Source organism: Squalius cephalus, assembly GCF_949319135.1.
Source record: "Squalius cephalus genome assembly, chromosome: 6".
NCBI classification, from domain to species: domain Eukaryota; kingdom Metazoa; phylum Chordata; class Actinopteri; order Cypriniformes; family Leuciscidae; genus Squalius; species Squalius cephalus.
Window position 1 is genome coordinate 16,429,216 of NC_137127.1, and position 21,984 is coordinate 16,451,199.

The 21,984-nt window shown below is 36.7% G+C and overlaps 2 protein-coding genes across 5 annotated transcripts in view; one reads left to right on the plus strand and one right to left on the minus strand.

The window, feature by feature from the left end:
* Nucleotides 1-9,875, plus strand: prrt4a (proline rich transmembrane protein 4a). 2 transcript variants are annotated; one of them, XM_079874739.1, is made up of 5 exons: nt 1-341; nt 1,310-2,097; nt 3,460-3,603; nt 5,527-7,490; nt 8,305-9,875. In XM_079874739.1, the coding sequence occupies exons 2-4, from the start codon at nt 1,389-1,391 to the stop codon at nt 7,437-7,439; spliced, it is 2,766 nt and encodes a 921-aa protein (XP_079730865.1). In that variant the 5' UTR covers nt 1-341; nt 1,310-1,388; the 3' UTR covers nt 7,440-7,490; nt 8,305-9,875. The 2 variants fall into 2 exon arrangements, with proteins under 2 accessions (XP_079730865.1, XP_079730866.1); XM_079874740.1 differs by lacking the exon at nt 3,460-3,603 and having other exon boundaries at nt 164-341.
* Nucleotides 8,317-21,984, minus strand: part of impdh1a (IMP (inosine 5'-monophosphate) dehydrogenase 1a) — a 26,895-nt gene continuing 13,227 nt past the window's right edge. For 2 of the 3 annotated variants that reach the window (XM_079874742.1, XM_079874743.1), the window contains exons 4-15: nt 21,747-21,848; nt 21,588-21,662; nt 21,227-21,433; nt 19,281-19,368; nt 18,999-19,198; nt 15,373-15,463; nt 15,129-15,224; nt 14,334-14,477; nt 14,072-14,216; nt 13,044-13,187; nt 11,626-11,709; nt 8,319-10,630 (exon numbers count right to left, since the gene is read on the minus strand). In XM_079874742.1, coding sequence (XP_079730868.1) covers nt 10,609-10,630; nt 11,626-11,709; nt 13,044-13,187; nt 14,072-14,216; nt 14,334-14,477; nt 15,129-15,224; nt 15,373-15,463; nt 18,999-19,198; nt 19,281-19,368; nt 21,227-21,433; nt 21,588-21,662; nt 21,747-21,848 — 1,398 coding nt within the window. In that variant the 3' untranslated portion in view covers nt 8,319-10,608. Of the gene's footprint in view, nt 10,631-11,352; nt 11,370-11,625; nt 11,710-13,043; nt 13,188-14,071; nt 14,217-14,333; nt 14,478-15,128; nt 15,225-15,372; nt 15,464-18,998; nt 19,199-19,280; nt 19,369-21,226; nt 21,434-21,587; nt 21,663-21,746; nt 21,849-21,984 lie in introns of all 3 variants that reach the window. The other variant, XM_079874741.1, reaches the window with a different exon arrangement.

Here is a 21,984-nt window from a genome sequence, read left to right on the forward strand (position 1 = left end):
GAGAGAGAGAGAGAGAGAGAGAGAGAGAGAGAGAGAGAGAGAGAGAGAGAGAGAGAACGGAGATGGGATACTAAAAGGGGGTGTGTCAGGCAGCATGTGTCTGTGTCCATGCGAAAAGCAGAGAGATGGGTATGTGTGTGTGTGTGTTAGAGAGAGAGAGAGAGAGAGAGAGAGAGAGAGAGAGAGAGAGAGAGAGAGAGAGAGAGAGAGAGAGAGAGAGAGAGAGAGCGCACTAAAACACAGGCGTGCGCAAGCACAGACAGAATCAAATCTTTCCGCAGCAGGACGACAGGGAGAGAGGGATTACTCCTGTTTAAGACTCTTCATCCATGCGTCCCATGGTGAGCACAATTCTTCAGGCACAGTTAAAGTTTATGTCTTTGCATGTATGTCTGTGTGAGTTCAGTTGTTCGGTGTGGTTGCTGCTGAAGAAAAGATGCATTAAACAGTGCTGCACTGGTTGGGAATGTAGACCAGCATCCCTCTCTCTCTCTCTCTCTCTCTCTCTCTCTCTCTCTCTCTCTCTCTCTCTCTCTCTCTCTCTCTCTCTCTATTGCTCAGATATTAATGATAAATGCTGCATCCACTCCAGGAGACAGATATAAGAGAAAAGAGTCTTGAGAAATGAGTTAAAATGCAAAAGGGCAAGAAAAAGAAAAGGTTTGTGAGTTAAGTAGCAGAGTGTGCACTGCAGCAGCTGTCAGATCATTTGACATAAATCTAATTTAATTGCAAACTGTTAGTCACAATATACATGCAACCTTAGTTATGAGGATTGATTAATATAGAAAGCATTAGAGTGTGTTTGGTTGCCGTCCTCTTCTGCGAGGTACAATTTTTTATTATTTTTTCTGAATTGGGTCACATGACTCGAGGGGATCGAGTGATAATCTGATGGTGTGTAAATTCAGAGCTCTGGCTGTAATTTGCCACTCAACACTCAACGTTTAGCTTTGTGCCGCTTTTGGGGGACAAAATATGTTCAGTTCCATGTGAAGATATTTATTTGACATTAGAGATTCACAATATCACATATCAGGACCATACTGATTACTGACAAATGATGTCATACATTTAATAAAAATTACTGATATAGACTGATAACCATTGTGGATCCCTAATATCAATAGTATTGGATTTTTAATGGGTATTTGAAAATGTATTGATGTATACTATTATTTTATTTTTCAAATAAAGTATAGATTTTTAACATTGGTGCATGCCTGTTTGAAATCACTTTCTGGTTGAATCCAGTGACCCAGCTGTTTATATCTTGTGAATGTTTTTTTGTTGTTTTTTTTGTTTTCAGAACTTGCGCAGAATGTAAAAGTCAAATGGAGACAACCTGGTGACTTTGTGAGGTGTAACTTCTTCAGGGGAGCGTCAGCATGACCCCTCACAGTGAAGCTCTACTGCTGCTCTTCAGTTTCTCGCTGTGTGGTAGTCTGTATGCTGTATCTTTAAATAGAAATGAAAAAGCCTGGGCCAGCACTGACCCAGAGCCAGCTAGCAGCTCACTGTGGACGTTCCTACCGAGACATATGGACACGACTACTCCAACCATCCTCAGTTTATCCCCAAATGCTCTACAATCAGAGAAGTCTAGCAGAGACCTTGAGGTGGACCCTTTAGTTGAACAAAACCCATATGTCACAATGGAGAATCGTGGTTTATCAAGACTTCCAGCCACAAGAACACCACTGATCAAATATTTGACTTCCCCTAAGACTGAAATTCCTTTAGACATCCAGAACGATGAAGAGGGACCTGAAACGGAAGCATCTGATTGGCCAAATTTTAGTAAGCAAGGAAATACTGACCGGTCACTTAAATCTTATGCACTGGTAACACTGCAGCCTTTTCCTTCTCAGACCAGTACAGAGTCCAAGACACCAAATGGTTGGAATACAGAGACAAATACACCTCAGACTCATGCTGAAACAAGATTTCACACCTACCAGACACTGTGGAAGTCCTCTAGTGCTACCCAAACACCATATGCCAGAGGAACCTTAGATGGTACCACTTTGCCAAGAGGGCTGATAGACTATATGTGGCCATCTGAAGAAACAAAGGATTTGACAGATGCTCCTACAGGTAATCCAATTAATGACACATCAAAGCCAACTCACTATCATTCTGTCACGACAGAACTTGATAGCGTGTGAAAGTATAAAATAAATGCAAGACACATTTCAATGAACTGATTTTCTTTTTGTTAAAAAGACCAACTTAGACCATGATGAATTTCACTGTTGGATCATATAGGTTCATGCTGGTCTGGTGCTGATAACACAGCCATGCTTAAGTTAACTACTGAAGCTAGAATGCTTAAAGCTGAAATATCATTTTCAACAACTAGTGTAGCTTAAAATAATTATAATTACTTACAGTGAGTCAGATGTTGATTCATTAAGCATTCTGTTGGATTTTGTTCAGTGAAGGATTTGTCAGACTGATTTGAACCGGTATCTCATCTTATTAAACCGGCTTATATAATTTGTTTGGGAATTACACTATACTTGTAAAACTTTATGTTTTGATTCACAAATCACAAAAAAGAACCAGCTCATTTGAGTGTTCGTGAATCAGACTACTCTGGTGATGCTGCATGCTTAGGAATCACTAAAAAGAATCGGTTCATGAGAGTCATTTGTTTGAATCAGACTGGTCGCATGGTATGTCTTTGATTCACTACAAAGAATTGGCTTTTAAAGGGTTAGTTCACCCAAAAAAAATAAAATTCTGTCAGTAATTACTCACCCTCATGTTGTTCCAACCCCATAAGACTTTCGTTCATCTTCGGAGCACAAATTAAGATATTTTTGATGAAATCTGAGAGCTGGCTCACTCCATAGGCTACTAGGTAGTTAAAGTTAGTGAAGACATCGTTAAAATAGTCCAAGTGACTTCAGTGGCTCAACCTTAAGTTTGTCAAGCGACGAGAATACTTTTTGTGCGCAACCCCCCCCCCCCCCCCCAAAAAAAAACGAACAACTTTATTCAACTATTCATTTTCTTCCGTGTGGGCCTCGGGATATCGGTATATCGGTATCTTTATCGGTATATCTCGGATATCGGTATCATTGCACTTCTACTGCATTTATTTGGTAATGCTGTATTGGCATGAAAACTTCTGTATAGTATCTGCATTAATGGTGCATCCACTTTTTCCTCAAGCTGCAGTGAAAATATCAGTATTCCAGCAGCGAACAAGCCGTTCATCAGTGCAGATGTGAGTGGGATACAAGCCCTCTAGTGACTCATTGGGAAACTGAATGCAATTTACAGTTGTTGTTTTTTAAGCTATTGAAATTAAAGTTTAGCTGAGGCTAATGGGTAAAAAATGAGAACAACAGCAGGTTAAATGAAATGAAAAATGGTAACTTTTTGAGCTAGCATTAGCTCTCAGTTCCTCTTTTTAAAGAATAGGTTTCTAATCTTCTCTTTCTCTCCCAGACAGTCTGACAAAGCTGACTCTCAATATGACAAGATCTGACCCTGAAAGAGAGGAGCGTGAGGGTCTTGACCAAATGATAAAGGAACAAAATAGCAAATCGACCACCACTGTGATCAAGGTCACTAAAACCTATCTTGAAGCAGGTATTGAAGCCTTCATTGTCAGAATGACCTCTATTCTAACACATTATATTTTACTGGCAGAGGGTAATGGCTTTCCAGTGCTTTACAAAGCTTCTGAATTTATAATATATAAGACTCAAGGTCTTCGATATGCTCCTTTATCTGATTTCATTATTATTGCATATATAACCTGTTTCATCATTTTAGTCTCTTGTGAGGCTATTCTTTTTAGACTGCACGCAAAAACAAACATACAATGTGGTACTTGTAGTCCGATTCACACACAAATGACTCTATGACGCAATTCTTTTTGGTGAAAAAATTCAAGGAAAAGTCACAGCTTTCTCAATATAATATAATATAATATAATATAATATAATATAATATAATATAATATAATATAATTAACAGCAAAACTGCTTTCAACATTGATAATAATAATTTTATCATTATTATAAAATGCTAATTCAGATTTGCTCTCACAGGATTAAATTACATTTTAAAATATAAATAAAAAATATATATTTTAAATTAATGTTTCACAATATTACTGTTTTTACTGTATATTTGATCAAATAAATGCAGCCTTGGAAAGCATAAGATATACTTTCAAAAACATGAATATATATATATATATATATATATATATATATATATATATATATATATATATAAATGTTTTTGAAAGTAGGCCTATATATATATATATATATATATATATATATATATATATATATATATATATATATATATATATATATATATATATATATATTAATGTTTTTGAAAGTATATATATATATATTAATATTAATGTTTTTGAAAGTATATACAGTATATAAATATATACTTTCAAAAACATTAATATTATACAATTATTACAAATATAATACAATTAATTAATATGATTATTATTTAGAATTGTATACTTTATGGACATTGGCTGACTTTGTTTAGGTAAATAAAGCCTTAAATGACTATTTGTTTATGTGACTGAAACAAATTTTCATGAGAAAATTGTAAAAATCTCTTCCTGTGAACAAAGGTCAATCATTCAATCTTTAGAGGGGAAAGTTAAGCCAGATCTTCTAACCTTAATTAACACATGCTAAAGGACCAATGCTGACTCAGAGTTTCAGCCCAGTGTATTCTGGATCATTACTAGTATAGAAAAAAATCACTGGTATTTCATATTAATCAAATAACCCTGCAATAAACAACATAATGCCTTTTGATTAACAATAAGCGCATGCTATTTGTAAAAAAAAAAAAAAAAAAAAGGCAGTATTCAGAAACACACACTTGAGAAGGGCACACTTATTTATCTGATGTAATGTCATGAAAGTGTGTCAGTTTCTAGTTTTTAAATAGTCAGGGTCAATGCCCTCTTATCTGTGCCGTATGGGAATGTGTGTCAGGGATGAAGTGTGCGACCCATTTACAACAGCCTACTTCCAAATCTCTCCTAGCTAATTAACATATTGTTTTATATACTTTATGGCTGATGGTGTATTTTCTTATATTAATGCTTAAAGCCTTTCATACTGGAGCACGTAATCTACTTACCTGTTTTAGATTTTTAGATGTATATGCTTCGAGATTCAGGATTCTCTTTGATACATTAGTGTGTGGTTTGTTGTTCTGTGTTTTCTCTGTGGTTTAAATACCTCTTGTGCTGTTTCAAGTGTAACTTTTTTATGCGGTAAAAAAAAAAACTAAAACTAAAACAAAAAAATGCATAAGCTGCTTGTGGAGAACATTAGCTTTGTGTTTTGTGAATATAACATCATGAGTGCATAAACAGACTTTAAAGCTGGATTACATTGTCAGACTCAATTTTTTACTCTTAAGTTTTAAAAAAAAAAAAAAATTTTTGTCACTTGAAAAGTTTAAATATAATGTACACTAAATGCATCTTAAAGTAAACTTTATGTTGTATTTCAGCATCTCCAGGTGGCGACTGGCATGAGTCTTCCACACTTCCGGACTGCAAACTATTTGGCATTGGGATCTGTCAGTCACCTGCCTCTTCAAAGAATCATGCTCCAACTAACAAAACTCTGTCCACTCCACCTCCTGTTTATGAAACCACACCCCCTGGTGTCATAACCCCACCCCTTGAAGCCCTGACTCCGCCTCTGTTAGTCCCTCTACTGACTGACTGGAATGCTGCAATGGCAACATGGGGCCTGGCCTGGGAGTTACAGGTATACGGGCTCAGCTGCGTGTTCTCGCTTGTGGCTGTGCTGTCTGTGCTCAGCCTGATGTGTTTGCCGTTGCGCTGGCCCTCTGGATGTGCCCACTTCAGCCTCCTCCACCTTCTCCAGCTACTGACAGGTTCCAGCCGAGCTCTGTGGCTCCTCTACGATCCGTACGGCCAAAAAGAGCGGCTTCCCGTTGTCTGGGCACGACTGCTTCACGAAGCAGCCTATCCCTGTTTAACGGCATCTTTTGGCCTACTGCTGCTACTGCTAACTGCTCGCTCTTGTACCCAGATACTTTCCCAGAACACCCTGCAGCGCAGCACCTGCCTGTTGGCTGCCCTAGTGCTGCTGCACATAGCGATAGTGATGGCTTCCATGGCAATACTGCAACTTTTTCCCACCCTGCAAGTTGTGCCTCTATTACCACCTGCAGCTTTCGTCTTTATGTCCTCTCTCCTGTCATTCACGTACCTGCTTCTGTACTGCTGCGCCCGGCCAGACATCAAGCACATTTACCGGCTGAACGAGAGCTCTCCTGAGCGGCCATCATGCCACGCAAGCAGGTGTCCATTCACAGAGGCACAGATGTGGGAAAGGGCAGCCAGGGCTGGGGTGTTCTCTGCCCTCTTTCTCTTAGCTTGTGGCAGTCTCCGACTCTATGCCATGCTCAACGCAGGAGGGCTAACCGGTGGGGTCATGGTTGGCCTGATGCCCTGGCCCTGGTGGGGATTCCAGCTCAGCTGCCGAGTGTGTGAAACAGGGGTGTGTCTCACCCTCGCTCTTGTAATCACTCACCCCCTTCTGTGTTGCGGAGTGCCCCGTTCCAAACCTGGTGGCTGCAGCTGGTTCTTCAAAAAGCAACCTACAGAAGGAACCACACTGGGAAAACCCACCATCTTCTCAAGCCGGTGTGGCTGGTCACTACGTCCCGCCGAGAAGCTGGGATTGTGTGAGGGAATAGTACGGCGGGAAAGCGAAAGTGTGCCTCTCTACACATTGGTGGAGCTTCCGCACAGCGAATCTGGCGGTTTGGACCTCCACTATCCCAGCAGCCCTCAGCACGTGTCTTCCACACAGCTTTCCCACACCGCAAAGAAGAGCAAAGAATCACATGCTTCCTCCTTTGCCAGCTTGGACGCGGACTCCACGGCAGATCTTCGGCCCCCTTCACCCATCGACCTGCGACGAAGCATCGACGAGGCCTTGAACAGCGAGGCCCTGTTCCAGCATAGCCTGTTCGGCTCCTCCAGGCTCTCTCTTAGCACACGTGGACCCCCGGATGGACAACCCTGTCGGGGAATCTCCACTGACCCCAGCCTATACCGCACTGCCTCCTGTGGGGATGTGGACCCCGCTACTGTACCCAACCGACCCAGGCAATGGAGCACTATATCTGGAAGGCCAGCTCAGGCCTCGGTCCATTGCAGTGGGTTAAACTCAGCACAGCAGTCTCAGAGCAACCTACGCAGGGACTCTCAGTCTGGGCAGCAACTCCACAGACGATACACAGTCTTGGGATCTACATCCTCCAGAGGGAGCGCGGATGTGGAGGCAACTTCTCATGTTGATGAGCTTGCCGTTCAGGCTGAATTCATCAACGTCTGCAGGCAGATAGATGCTCTCAGTATCAGTAGTGATACGATCGACCTATAGGGGAAGAAGTCTCAGAGTCAACTAACCCAACACCCTTAAAGGACAAGTTCGGTATTTTACACTTAAAGCCCTGTTTACAGATCGTTTCTGATGAAATAGAACGGTTGAGATAAAAATGTGGACACATGCTGCTGGCCCGAGAATTTTAGGTTTATTTCGCTTTCCCCCCCACCTACACAATGGCAGCCTATGGGCACTGGAACAATCCTTCCTAAAACGCATTAAACTTTCGATTACAAAGACGTGAAACTCACCGAGTGGTCAGGGGTGTTCACTGATATGCTCACACAAAAATCGCTGCAAAAGATGCTTTCCAACAGGTTTTATCGTAGTTTTTGTCCAACTCCATTGACTTGTATTGAATGTGCTGTGTGAGGTACGGTATTACTCCGCCGCTTCTTCTTCTGCTTCTTCTGTGTATTCAATTAAATGCCAGTGGTTTGCTTGTAATTGGCAAAGGTGCATTATCGCCACCCACTGGGCTGGAGTGTTTATTATTCAAGCTCTCAACGGAAGAATCTACGGGTGTGAGACGTTTGGAAAAATAGGTCCACAGTTTTACAACGAATGGTAAAACACCTGTTGGAAAGCATCTTTTGCAGCGATTTTTTTGTGAGCATATCATTGAACACCCCTGACCACTCGGTGAGTTTCACGTCTTTGTAAACGAAAGTTTAATGCGTTTTATGAAGGATTGTTCCAGTGCCCATAGGCTGCCATTGTGTAGGTGGGGGGGAAATCGAAATAAACCTAAAATTCTCGGGACAGCAGCATGTGTCCACATTTTAATCTTAACCGTTCTATTTCATCAGAAACGATCTGTAAACAGGGCTTTAAGTGTAAAATACCGAACTTGTCCTTTAAGTAATTTCAGCCCTAACTACTCCAATGTACAGAACTTTTCTTAAGATAGATTCTGAGAGGAAATTGCTGTTTTAGGAGACATGACAGGGACAAAACGACAAACAGCAACCACTGAAAGACCGATGTTCTTTCTTTATCAATGTGAGAAACTCCCTGAAACCAACATCCCATATTTGACAAATCACATATAATCTTGTTGAAATTGCTTGACTTGATCAAAAGACTTTACCTTTCAGCAATAAAGCTAGCACTTACGAACATGTTTTATGATGAGTCTTTGGCTTTGCTATTACAGCATGGATCACCTAAACACTCATTTGGCAACGTTACTACTGTATAGAGACACATTCTTATAGAACTCATTTGCATTTCATTGCAGCACTATCATAACACACTTATTTGTGGCAGCTTTGTTACTTGGGTAACATTTTGTTCTGGAATGAGCATAGACTTATGGGAAAGATGTCATTAGCAAAAGGCAGTGTGAAGATAACAATGAAAAACAGAAAAATCCCTGCAGTTTCATTTTAAATACTAAATGCCAATTAGTTATTTTGTGTACATGTCACATAATCTTATTGAAATAATGTTTATCTGCCAATTCACATGCAGCATATTGCATATTGTGGCTATGTTCGGAATAGCATGCTAGTATACGGCTTGCGTTGTTTCTGCAGTATGTGAATTTTCTGTACTATGCATATAATAAAGGTCATGTGACAACAATGTAGCAGAGCCTACTACAGAAATATTTTTGTTGTTGTTGTTTATGTATAATACATATATTTCACATATATAAACTGCACAGTATGCAGCAATATGCTAGTAGCCCATTTTGAACATAGCCTCCGTCTTTACAAAACAAAGTGCTTCATAAAGATATACCCTGTACCCATAATGCCTCAGACATATTGGTGCAAAGATACTGCCCTCTGTTGGCTGTGGATGTGTAATATCATGAAGTTGTGACAGCTTATTCCTTTTCTGTATTTTTTAGTGCACATCTTTATGATTGACAGCAGGAGCTCAACATAAAAAGCAAAAGACTAACAGACAGAGCAGCTTATATTCTCTAAGATCATCTCACTGTTGACTTTTTTTTTTCTTTTTTGCAAATGTTTAAGATATGCCTTTTCTCTCTGTGCTTAGTAAATGACCCAGTGGCTGCTTCTCCTAAATGACAATTAAGTTTTCTGAATTAGGCTTCTCATTATGCTTCTGTCTTCATAAAAGTGTATGTAATTTAAATATACAATTTAAAATATAAAAATGTTGTTAAACATTTAAAATATTTAAGCAAAGTATTATAGACTGATACTACAGGAACACAATAAGAAACAAAGTTTATAAAACTCATTCTTTATTTAAACTGTATTATATTCAGAATGACAACACAACAGTCTTTAAACTACAAAATGAAGCCCAAATTTGAAAGTGTCATTTTCACAGCAAATGCTTTTTACTGTCCTTCACTTCTGGCCTTGTAAAATCTCAATTGCTTACTTTTATATACTGTAAAATGTTTTATATATCTAAATAATGCAAATGTGTGAAACTATGAAAATAAACTTTAAAAAATGAGCAATGTCTGTCTAAATTCTTGACTGGTGTAAGGCGAGTAACAGTACACAATCCCTGATTTTAAGGCTGATACTGATAATCTGATCCATTAAATAACATAGCTCTAGTGCTATGTGACTAACTGGATAGTCTGAAAAGCATTGTGACACAAGCAGCCTGCAAACTTGCCCTTCTGGAAAAAACAAATACATTTTTCAGATTACATTTAACTCATAACACTCCAATGTGGTATACACATGATTTTCTCATATACCACGACAAGTATTATTGCTAATAACCCAACAAACAACTTTAATTAGAACGTTTTGAACAGGACAGTTTGACAAAACATAACATATATACCACATACCGTATCAGAAACCTTAATAGACACTCTCTCACACATATACACACATGTAGCATCCTCATATTTCAGATGGTGTAGTACATTCATAGGATTTTGAAAATAATCTCTCGATTGCCAAGTCTGATTTCTTACAGGTAGAACCGAAAAAAGTAAAGAAAATCAAAACAGTCCATAGTACATTCAGTACTGTTGCTGGCTTTTATTACAAGCAGACAGTTATTATTATTAATTTGATTTTTTAATGTTGATCTAAAGTCAAGAGTCATCAGGAAAAAGTACAGGGGTGAGGATAACAGAAATGACGTTTAGCTGCTGTGTTTGGTGACGGCTGGTGACGGGACATTGGGTCCTGCTCTCATGTTCCCCCTGCTGCCCGGCTCAATATAACCGCTTCTCATAACTGCCAAGAAACAGAAAAGAAACATTAATTAATGTTGTTATATTGTCTAAACATTCAAAGAGATAGTCCAAATTAAGGGTTTTTACTAACATATTAGCACCGCCAATTAAAGGAAAAGTTTGCCCAAAAATTTAAATAAAAAGCACCATGGAAGTATCATAAAAGTTAATTTGAGCAATAAACAGACTAAAATTTAAATAATTATTCAGCCACATATTTAAATGTGCATATCGCAATCGGTTACGAGACGTCAAATCTTTGTCGTGTCATATTTGAATAACGACTTAAATTTCAGTCTGTTCTTCACACAAATTTATCATAAGGTATCAGACGATATTAAATATAGCACACAAGTCAGTAAGATCAAGTGACAATAAAGAGTTATATTTTTTTTTTTAAATCTATTTCAAATAAATGTTGTTGTTTTAAAATTTATATTCATTATTGAATCCTGAAAAAATGCATCAATGATTTCCACAAAAATATTAAGCAGCACAACTTTCAAAGTCCCTTTCAAAGTCAAGTCTCAGAGAGTGTTAAGAGTACATAACCACAGAAGGACACTGGGCCAGTGGTTTGTCTAGGTTTGTCTCTATGATGCAACAGCAAGAGGAAACTTAACTTTATGCCCACTAAAGTCCAGACCTTACCAGTGTTTACAACACAATCCCCTCCACCAGAACTCAACGTTATTATAAGAGACATGAGGGATGAGTACTTACATGGCACAAAAGAATATCTATGGTGACAGCATAAGAGAAAGGAAGAGAAGACATTTTCACATGTAAACTCTACTTTTCCATGACAACTTAAGAAGGGATGGTCTAAGGGTCTCTGGGAGGAATTGCTAAACTTTTAGTTTTATGTTAATGATAAGAATTCTAAGGACGGGAAATGTGTTTAAAGCCATTCTTTTAAGGGCATGTGCTGTGAGGAAAGAGACACGAACATGGTATGTCAGGTGGGTGGGGCTAAGTGAGTGGGCGGAGACTTACGAATGCAGTCCATGAACTCCGCCCTCAACCTGAGCAGACATTGTCCTCTTCTCAAACTTCAGCTCTCCGGAGTACATCATCGATCTAAATGTAACGAAGGTGAGACTTAAACAGATATACATAAAAACAGAAATTATACTTTTTTGTGTTGGAATTTGTTTGTGGAATTTGGGGCGAGACATATTAAAGAGCTTGTCTTTTTCTACATAGCCAGTAACCTCTATTAAAAATAAAATAAAAAAAAATAAAAAGTTGCTGCCTTAAATTTTTTATTACAATCAACTTCAACAATCATTTCAACTTAAATTACATTAAACTGACCTTAAAAAGTTGAATTTTGTATAACTTAACACTGTTAAAAATGATTGTTGGTTTAACTTAAAAAAGCAAGTAACCTGGTTGCCTTCAAATTTTAAGTTAATTGAAATTAGAAAATTGAGTTAATACAATGAGGAGATTGGTTTAATCAACAGAAACTCAAAATATTATGTTATCTGAACCACAAATTATCTACGGAAGAGTATTAGGGCCAAGCAATAATAAAAAAATAAACCCATCTCGAGATTAAAGTCATTATAATGCGAGATTAAACTTGTTAAATTTCGAGAAAAAAAGTCGAAATACAATCTTGAGAATAAACTCATTAAATATCGAGAATAAAGTCGTTGTGTTTCGAGAAAAAACTCGTTAAATTTCGAGAAAAAAAGTCGAAATAATCGTGAGAATAAACTCATTAAATTTCGAGAATAAAGTCGTTGTGTTATTATTGCTTGGCCCTAATCCTCTTCCGTAATTATCTAAGTTGATTTGACAAAAAAAAAAAATTGTGATAACAAAGAAAAAAAATTACAGTGTGGAAAAGTGTTTAACTTATTTTGGTGAGTTAATGTAATGTAAAAACATATGTTGTCATAAATTATTGATCATATACATTTTTTACAGTGTACAGCTTGGCAAAATCAGATACCATGGATGAAAGCAATGAGGACACTTTCAGAATGAAATGATGTTTGAGACAGAAAATACTGTAGAAATATTAGCACGACTGAAGACACAGTGAACCAGTGATATGTTGATAAAAGGGGATGTTCTCATTCCAGAGAAAATTACTGGACAATTTTTTTTTAGTACAGAATGAGTATCAATATGTTTAGTAATTTTTTTCCAGAAGAAAAAAAAAACTTTTATATGTGTATATCTACTAAAAGTTTTGTCCATTTTGGTCTAGAAAAGACAGACTTGTGTATGTGTATATCTGCTAAAACTTAATTTAGTTAACTACCTGCTAGAGTATCCCTAAAAGTGACTAATATACAGCATACACTCACATATAGATGGCCTCAAAGCTAATAAACATGAATTAAAGGACACAAAAGTCAAGTTTGTCAGGTGTCTATAAGAGAAAGAGACACTCTTACCGCAGAATGGACAGACTCTTTGCACCGATATCCTGACAGCCATGTTGAATTCCAGCGATGAGGTATGGAACAAACTTGTGTATCGAGCCTTTATCCTGAACTGAGCCAGAGACTCCCTGAGCTACCTTCACTTTATCACCTTCACTGGAAAACACACACATACACACACACACAACCCATTATATATTGCATACAATACAAAAGTTTTAAATATAACAGATGATATGTATATTATTGAGGTGTTTCTTCAAATATGGGCACTTTTATGATTTTTACTATACACTTTTACCTTAAACTTTTGTATTTTTGTTATATGAAGGTCACATTAAAATAATGCTTTCATCATTTATTTTTACCTTTTACTATTTATGTATAGTTTCAGACCTAAACTGCAAAAACTTAAAATTAATAAATTGTTGCTATAAATTACTACAAGACAGTCTAAACAAAAAGTTAACTAAAAATAAACCATTTCAATTTTATATTGCATGAAAAACAGCCCTGTCCATTTATTTTGGTATCATTTCCTCCACAACAAATATTTCGCCCCTAATAAAATTTGATGCATTCAAGGTAAATATAATTTATATTTATTTATAATTTAAAATATGAATTGTTACTATAAAATGACAAATAAAGTCCAAAACAAAGAGTTAAATAACCATTTCAATATTTATTAATATAAAAAATATTATATTAATTTGTAAAAAAAATATTTGATTTAATTGTTTGTATTTAGGATAATTAAAATGTTAGCAATAAAATGAGTCTTAGCAAGACAAAGGAGATAAAAATGTCATTTCCATCACTCTCATTTCCACCAGAGGATGCTGTTAAACACACATTTGAGATGTGCTGCAAATGACACTGGTGAAAATGTTCATGACTTTCAGAGAAAAAAAAATTTAATGTACAAAAAAAAAAGAAAAAAAAACACTGTGCACAGAGCTAAAATGTATTGTTTTTATAATTGAAGAGACACTTTATTATTGTGCATGTGCAGACATCTGAGCATAAGACTGGTTTACCTGAAGTAACGTTTCTGACTGCTATTGTTTTTCTCCATAGCATCCAAAGAGCCCATACCACGGTACTTCTTCAGTCGGACACCATCTGAGAAAAAATACTCCCCGGGTGCTTCTGTGGTTGCCGCTAACAATGACCCCATCATAACTAAAATAAAACAGGCCGAAGGGAAGGGCATGGTCATAGACATTAAAATTTAGGCAAACAAATCCCAGCCATTAATAACAATGATCGTTCAGGCAAATCACTCAGATAAACACACACCTGTGGATGCTCCCAGCGCCAGGGCTTTGACAACGTGCCCAACCGTCTGAATGCCACCATCTGCAACAACTGGAACCCCGAAGCGCCGGGCGTACTCAGCCACCTTATACACAGACGTGCCCTGTGGTCTCCCACACGCCATCACTAATGATACACACATATATATTGCTAAATAACTTCTCATTCATTTCTCTTGTTCTTAACAAAAAAATGTAATAAAATAGATAATTGCTATCCCAAAAACCCTAACCCTAAAATAATTTAGTATATGACCACATATACACATTTGCATTGCTATATAAATAAGGTCATTCTTATACATTTTTTCTAGATAAATTAAAATAGAAATATGGAAGCTTGTTTCCACCACAGACTAAAAAATAAATAAGGTAATTGCGACTTTTCATCTCACAATTTTTGCATCTTGCAATTCTGACTTTATAACACTCAATTGCGAGTTATAAAGTCAGAATTGTGAGATATAAACTTGCAATTCAGAGAAAAAAACTTTTATCCTCAGAATTGGACTTTATATCTCACAATTCTGAGAAAAGTCAGAATTGCAAGATATAAAGTCGCAATTGCATGTTATAAAGTCAGAATTGTGAGATATAAACTTGCAATTCTGACTTTTTTTCTAAAAAATAATAATAAAATAAAACATTTTTCGAAGTGAATACAGGCACCATTTTTCCTTTAAGTATATCCTCATAAAGTTCTTCCATATTTAACCAACTTCTGGGCACTTTCCATGGCAGTTTTGTCCTCCTAAGTCAGTAAGAAGTGCACACACACCTTCCTGTGTGATGCAGATGGATCCACAGCCCATGCCCACTCGTAAAGCATCAACACCAGCATCTATAAGATTCTTTGCTTGAGCAGCAGTCACCACTGCAGACAAGAGAATGAGAAACTGAAGAGAAACTTCATTAAGGAAAATCAAGTCCATGCACAATCTTCAATATGTCTAATATGACTCCCCTCGAGCTACCCTCAATTTATAGAAAACGAAGCACCACAAAGGGCAGAAAAGCCTCACCGTTTCCTCCCACCACTTGTAGTTCTGGGTATTTCTGTTTGATGTAGTTGATCATACTGATTTGAAACACAGAGTTCCCCTGAGAAGAGTCCTGGGTCAGAACAACAGAAAAACCATCATACTGTATATCATGTAGGGTTAAGAGCTAAGAGGTCAAACACTGTGTGTATTAAGATTTTTGACATAATTTTGCTGTCTGAGATCAATTTTGGAAATTGTAAAAGATTTCTTTCAACCCTGCCCTAATCCACCTGCTTATTAATTTCCTAGTAAAGACAAAAAATTGGTATGTTTGATTACGGATGTAGCCAAAAGGTGTGACAGTAGCTTTTGGCTACAGCTTTGCACATAAATCTGTCCTTTTACTTTCATTTGCAAGCAATAAAATCAGATCCATTGTTCAGAGAATTAGGTCAATATTTGGCAAATACATCAACAACACCTGTTACTGTGTATGATGTCTGACCTGCAAATTTGTTTGACCAACTCAGGATCTAAGCATTGATTGACCCTTGGCTCAATACAAAGTATGCAAACTTAAAATCTGCATAAGCGATGTATATGGTTACACTACCATTAAAAAGTTTAGGGTCAGTAATTTTGTCTATTCAGCATATGCAATGCATTTAATTGATCAAAAGTGACAGTAAAGACATTTATGATGATTATGTCAGTAATTGCTGCTGAAAATCCAGCTTTGGCCTCACAGGAATCAATTACATTTTAACCCTTTAAAGCCGCATGTATCATATTTGATACACGAGTTTCTAAGACATATACTGAATCAGTGAGAGCAATACTTTCTTTGAAAACCTGTTGTATCTATTTTGATACGTGTATTCTGCCATCTTGTGGAATTTCACTGTACTGCAGGCAGTAGAGGGGTGATTTTTTAGCTTTTCAAATTGGCGGCTGCGAGTTGAATCAAGCTAGACGCTTTCGGCAGAAAAATAAAGGCTAATTTCAAGTTGTTAAGGTAAAAAATAATATTGGATTTCGCCTGATATAATTAATTTAACACTTTCTGAATTGAAATAATGCATAATTACTTAATCATTTAATCGTTAAATTACGAGTAAATCGTGTTGGAAATTGTGTATCAAATTTGATACAACAGGTATTAATGGAACATAAAGCAGTCTAAACAGTAATGTCAAATGTAGTAATGTTATTTTATGACTACCACAATGCAAACACACACAATATTGGGATGATTCAATTAATGGCAATTAATGACTGAAATGACATAACCCTCTGGGATTCTTCGCCCGAAAACGGGCGAATACTTGAACGTTTCGAATTGTTAAAATTTTTTTGCTTCATTGGATGGGGGTGAAACTTGGTGACTTTTGTTTTATTACCTATATGAACACACAAAAAAAATCAAGGAGATGATTCTGATATGGTAAAGGGTCGTAAAAAAAAGTCACACTTAGCTTCCTCCCGCCCGAAAACGGGCGACGAATGGGAAATATGAAAAAATAGGAAAACTCAGAGAAACTTTTGGTGGTACAAGCTACAGATCAGCCACTGTGCTGAAAAAAAGTGTACAGCAATGAAGGGGTGACACTCAAAAACATCAAGAGTGCAAATAAGACACCACCACCCCCCCCACCCCCCCCACACACACACACACACACACACACACAGAGAGAAATGAACTGGTAAGCCTGAAACAGCCAATTTTGCCCCATATAAAAATTATATAATCATAATAACTCCAAAACTATAGCAAGGAGAGTCAAAAGGTAGGTATCGTTTGAAAGAACTCTTTTTACATTTTTTGAAAATATAAATTACATTACATTTGGACATTGTCCTGCCAAGAAACGGCGGATAAAAGACAATATATATATATATAATTTTTATTATGATTTTGCATATCTTTCTTATTTGTCATGCAATAACTCAGGAAGGAAATAAGGTAGGAGGAAAATTCTTTTTTAGTGAAGTCCCCCTATGTTAGCTGCATCTGGATAAAAAAAAAATTTTTTTAGATAAAGCAATCAAAAATTACAGCATTTTGAAAAGAGAGAACCTTTTTGTACAGTCTTTGACACCCCCTCATGGGCAATTTTTTCTCCATGAAGAATATCTTGTCATAAAAGCAATAGATTATGTTAATTTTGGGCTCATTTTAATTGTAATAATATGCTGTAAAAAATGAAGTGCCATTTTCAATTATCTGAGAATGTTTCATGAGCTGTATGATGTTTTTGACACATTGCAGTACATTATTTTATAGATTATGAAAAAAAAGAAATTCTATTTATCAGCAAATAACTCAGCAATACTTAAGAGTTTTTCAAAGTGGATACATTCACTGTAAAGTTCAGACTCTAAGCTTTCAAATGACATCAACTTTGTGTTAATCAAGGCAAGATTTTTGAAAAATATGGTAATGAATATTTTCGCAGCTAGGTGGCGCCTGCTGGCGGTACACTTGGTTTTAGAGGGATTACTCAGCACTCGTTAGGAATTAATAAATGTAATTAGATGCATTAAAAAGCTGAGATCCTAAGCTTTAAAATGATATATAATTTGTGTTGTTCCATTCAGTGGTTGCTTAGTAATTTAAAAAATTCTCTCCAAATGGGAATAAATCAAATAAATAAATAAAAAAGCTATAGGCCGCCTAAAGCTATAGGCCGCCAAAGTGCATCTTTGCACTTTGTTGGTGCAAAGATGCAAGCATTGCACCAACAATCACTTCTCACATGTGTACTGTGAGAAGTGTAAGGTGCATCTTTGCCTGAACAAAGACAGAAACTGCTATGTTTTCAAACTGTTAAAGGCATAATAGATTTTTTGTTTCTAAAATCTACACTGTTGTAAGCAAAACGTTCCACAAAAGCCTGATGTATCAAATGTGATACAAAAAATATATCATAAACAAAATGAGTTGGCAAAAAAAATTTTTTTATATTTTGATTCAAGGCTTAATAAACATCTAATTTCCAAAAATATATAATTTTCTGCCATTTTTTTAATGTGTCAGGCTTTAAAGGGTTAAAATAGATTAAAAAGATATTTTAAAAATATGTTAAAAAAAAATCACAATTTTACTGTTTTTACTGTATTTTTGCAGCCTTGTGAGAATATCTTGATTAGCAAAGCACCTCAGGTTCACTTTACTTCAATTTATTTCTAATTCTAAATACTTTTGGCCCTACACACACTAATGCTGTGTTCACCTACCTGACACATGGAACAAAGAAACAAAATAGCAATGGTATTGTTAGCTTTGCAGGTGTTTGACTGTAAGCAAAATCTCCACTGCATGTGCTCTGTGTGTTTGATTATCATTTACCATGTTAGCACGCCTGCAAACATGTGCTAAACAAGTTTTAAGTCATCTAATGTTTGAAATTTGACTCGCTGATGAATTTTATTTGCTTAAAAGTGAATGTTTCTCATCTACTTGGGTGCTGCCCAGTTTGCATCTCGCCAGAACAAATTATGGATTTCTGCATGAGAAATTGAAATTCTGATTTCAAGTTCTGTTGCAGTTGTCCAAATTACAAGTTGAATGGAATGCAGCAAATGCGCTGCAGGAAGCTAAATCTCCAGAAATAGGACTGAGTACTGCTAAAGTTTAAGGTCACCCCATTCCCCTTTGGACCCACCAGAACTATCACATCCACTCCAGCCTGCATGAGCAGGTCAAGCCGGTACTTGTCGTCCTCTCGGGTGCCGATGGCAGCGCCACACAGGAGCTGTTTGCGAGAGTCTTTGGAAGCTAGAGGATAGTCTCTGTTCTTCTTTAAATCGGTACGAGCTATTATAGCTACGAGCTCATCGCTGTCATTCACTATAGGTAGTTTACCTGAAAGAGAAAAACAGGAATGTTATCAGCAAGCTTGTGCTAAACATCACAACACAAACAGGACGGAAGTTCACGCTCATACCTTTTTTACTGCGCTGTAAGATGTCATTTGCCTCTTTTAACGTTACACCCGCTGGAGCAACCACTAAATCTTCTCGTTTTGTCATTGCCTGGAGGATTGAAGATGAATCATTCAGAAACTATTATCATTCATGGATATTAGTAGCAATCTGGACTATTGAGTGTTTAAGGGCCACATGAACCCAGAATTGACCCCATTTCATTTTCTTAATACATATACCTGTTTTATTATGATTTGATTCATCAGTGATCAATGATACTTTACATTATAGAATATTTAAAATATATATGTAAGGAATAATTGACGACAGGCCGTTGAATTATTAGAAAAATAATGCACACCCGAGGTGGTAATGCGGTCACGACGCGAAGCGGAGTTCACCTCGGGTGTGCATTATTTTTCTAATAATTCAACGGCCTGAAGTCAATTATTCCGCTTATACTACAGTTACCACACCTCGAAACATTGTTCAGATTATGTATTTCAAGACGTTTGTAAAGTTTTTGTCATTAAAACGCTCTTGTATGTAGGACTAATTTCTTACGCATCTAATCCAATGCCTCCGTTGCTAATTCCAAAACGTCATTTCAGAGTTAGTAACGGAGGTTTGAGCCAATGATAGCAGACTAATGCTGGGACACACGACTAGCTGACACATTCTCTGACTGTTTTCATCGCAGCATATTTTAAATACCGACTTTGAACACAGACTGAACGCGTTGAACACGCGTTTGGGCATGATCAGTCATAAGTATCAAATTACATTCATAACCGGCCTTAAAGTGTGTCCTCGGCTCGGCTTTATGCAGTTATTAGAGAGAGATGTTGCAATAATGAGACAGAAAATGTGCGTCAATATTATTATTTATTTATTAATTCAATTCGTTTGAATTAATTCGTTCATTCTTTTTTTTTTTCTATTATTGACAGATGACAGTAGACTAGCCAAATAAATGAAAAAAAAAAGCCTTTTAACAAGTAAGGCCTATCAATAATTATTTATTTGTTATATTATCTGCAATAAAAATCCGTGCTGCAGGACTATCCATTTATTTAGCCTATATTCAGTTTAATTTTCTATTGATTATAGATAGGAATGTACTTTATTTATTAAAATTAAACTGCATGTTTCCATTGATTGTGAAGCTAGACATTGAAAATTGCAGATCAAGCGCATGGGGATAAATGTTTTTTCTTGTTTTGAATTGTATCCTATTTTCCGTTATTACCGTATACGCGAAGTGATATGGAACTGTAATGCGGTCAAGACCTGCCTGGAACTACTTTAGCTGTGCGTTTCCCTGAAAATAATGCACACCTTAGAACGTTCGTCAACCAATCAGATTCAAGCATTCAACGGCCCTGTAGTATAAATATATATAATCTTTCATATACACTACCATTCAAATGTTTGGGGTCAAGATGTTTTGAAATATTATTGCAAATTAAAAAAACGATTTTCTATTTAAATATATTTGAATATGCAATTTATTCTAGTAATGGCAAAGTTGAATTTTCAGCATCAGTCTTCAGTGTCACACGATCCTTCAGAAAAATGCTGATTTGCTGCTCAAGAAACATTGTAGCTGTACTCAAGTTGTACTGCTTAATATTTTTGTAGAAACCGTTATGCATTTTTTTCAGGATTCTTTGATTAGAAAGTTCAAAAGAACAGAACTAATTTGAAATATACATTTTTGGTAACAAGTCTTCTTTACTGACACTTTAAAACAATTTAATGCATCATTGCTAAATAAAATTAATTAAAATCTCAGAATTGTATTAATTTCTTTTAAAAAAAATGTAGTGGGCCCAAACTTAAGTCAAATCTTAATGGATCAAGTTCTGCTCTACATTCAGTTTCACTCAAAAGTGCCAGTTATGAATGCTTAGATTATGAAACATCTAAATTATTAAAGTTAAATTAGACCATTTTAATCACAAACCTCCTCCAGTGGCTTGTCGTAATCTTTCTCTGACAGGAAGTCGATGTCTCGTGATGTAACGATGCCCACCAGCTTGCTGCCCATCTTGCCGGTTTCAGTAACCGGGATGCCGGAGAAACCGTGCCGTACCTTTGCTTCAAACACATCACCGACAGTGTGCCGTGGACTCATCACTACAGGGTCCGTAATGAAGCCCTGCTCAAATTTCTGCCAGCGTGACAGATACAAAACATATTAATTATTGCCATTTATAAGTATATTTTGAACCCAAAAATCAAATAAGCCTGTGAATATTACTTCAAAAATTGATCAGATTTACAAAATTCCACCAAAAGTGCGTCTCTCAACAATCATGACTGACCTTGACTTTCCGGACCTCGTTGGCCTGGAACTCAGGTGTGCAGTTGTGATGAATGATTCCAATTCCACCCATGAGCTACAGGACACAGCAGAGAATGAAATAGAAAAGCAATCGCAACTTTGTTGGATTATATATATAGTTTCTGTGAGTGTTACTTACAGCCATAGCGATGGCCATGGAGGACTCTGTGACTGTGTCCATGGGAGAAGAAATGAGTGGCGTCTTCAGGGTTATCTTCCGGGTCAGAGCAGAGGTCAAATCCTGACATCATAACACATGACCATTACGAAAAATCTAAGGGGGCAAAGTGTCTATGTAAACCGACATGAGAGTAATTCAACTAATTTATGATACTTTTGGACCTCGACATAAGAACTGGCTCAATGACAGTGCCTGC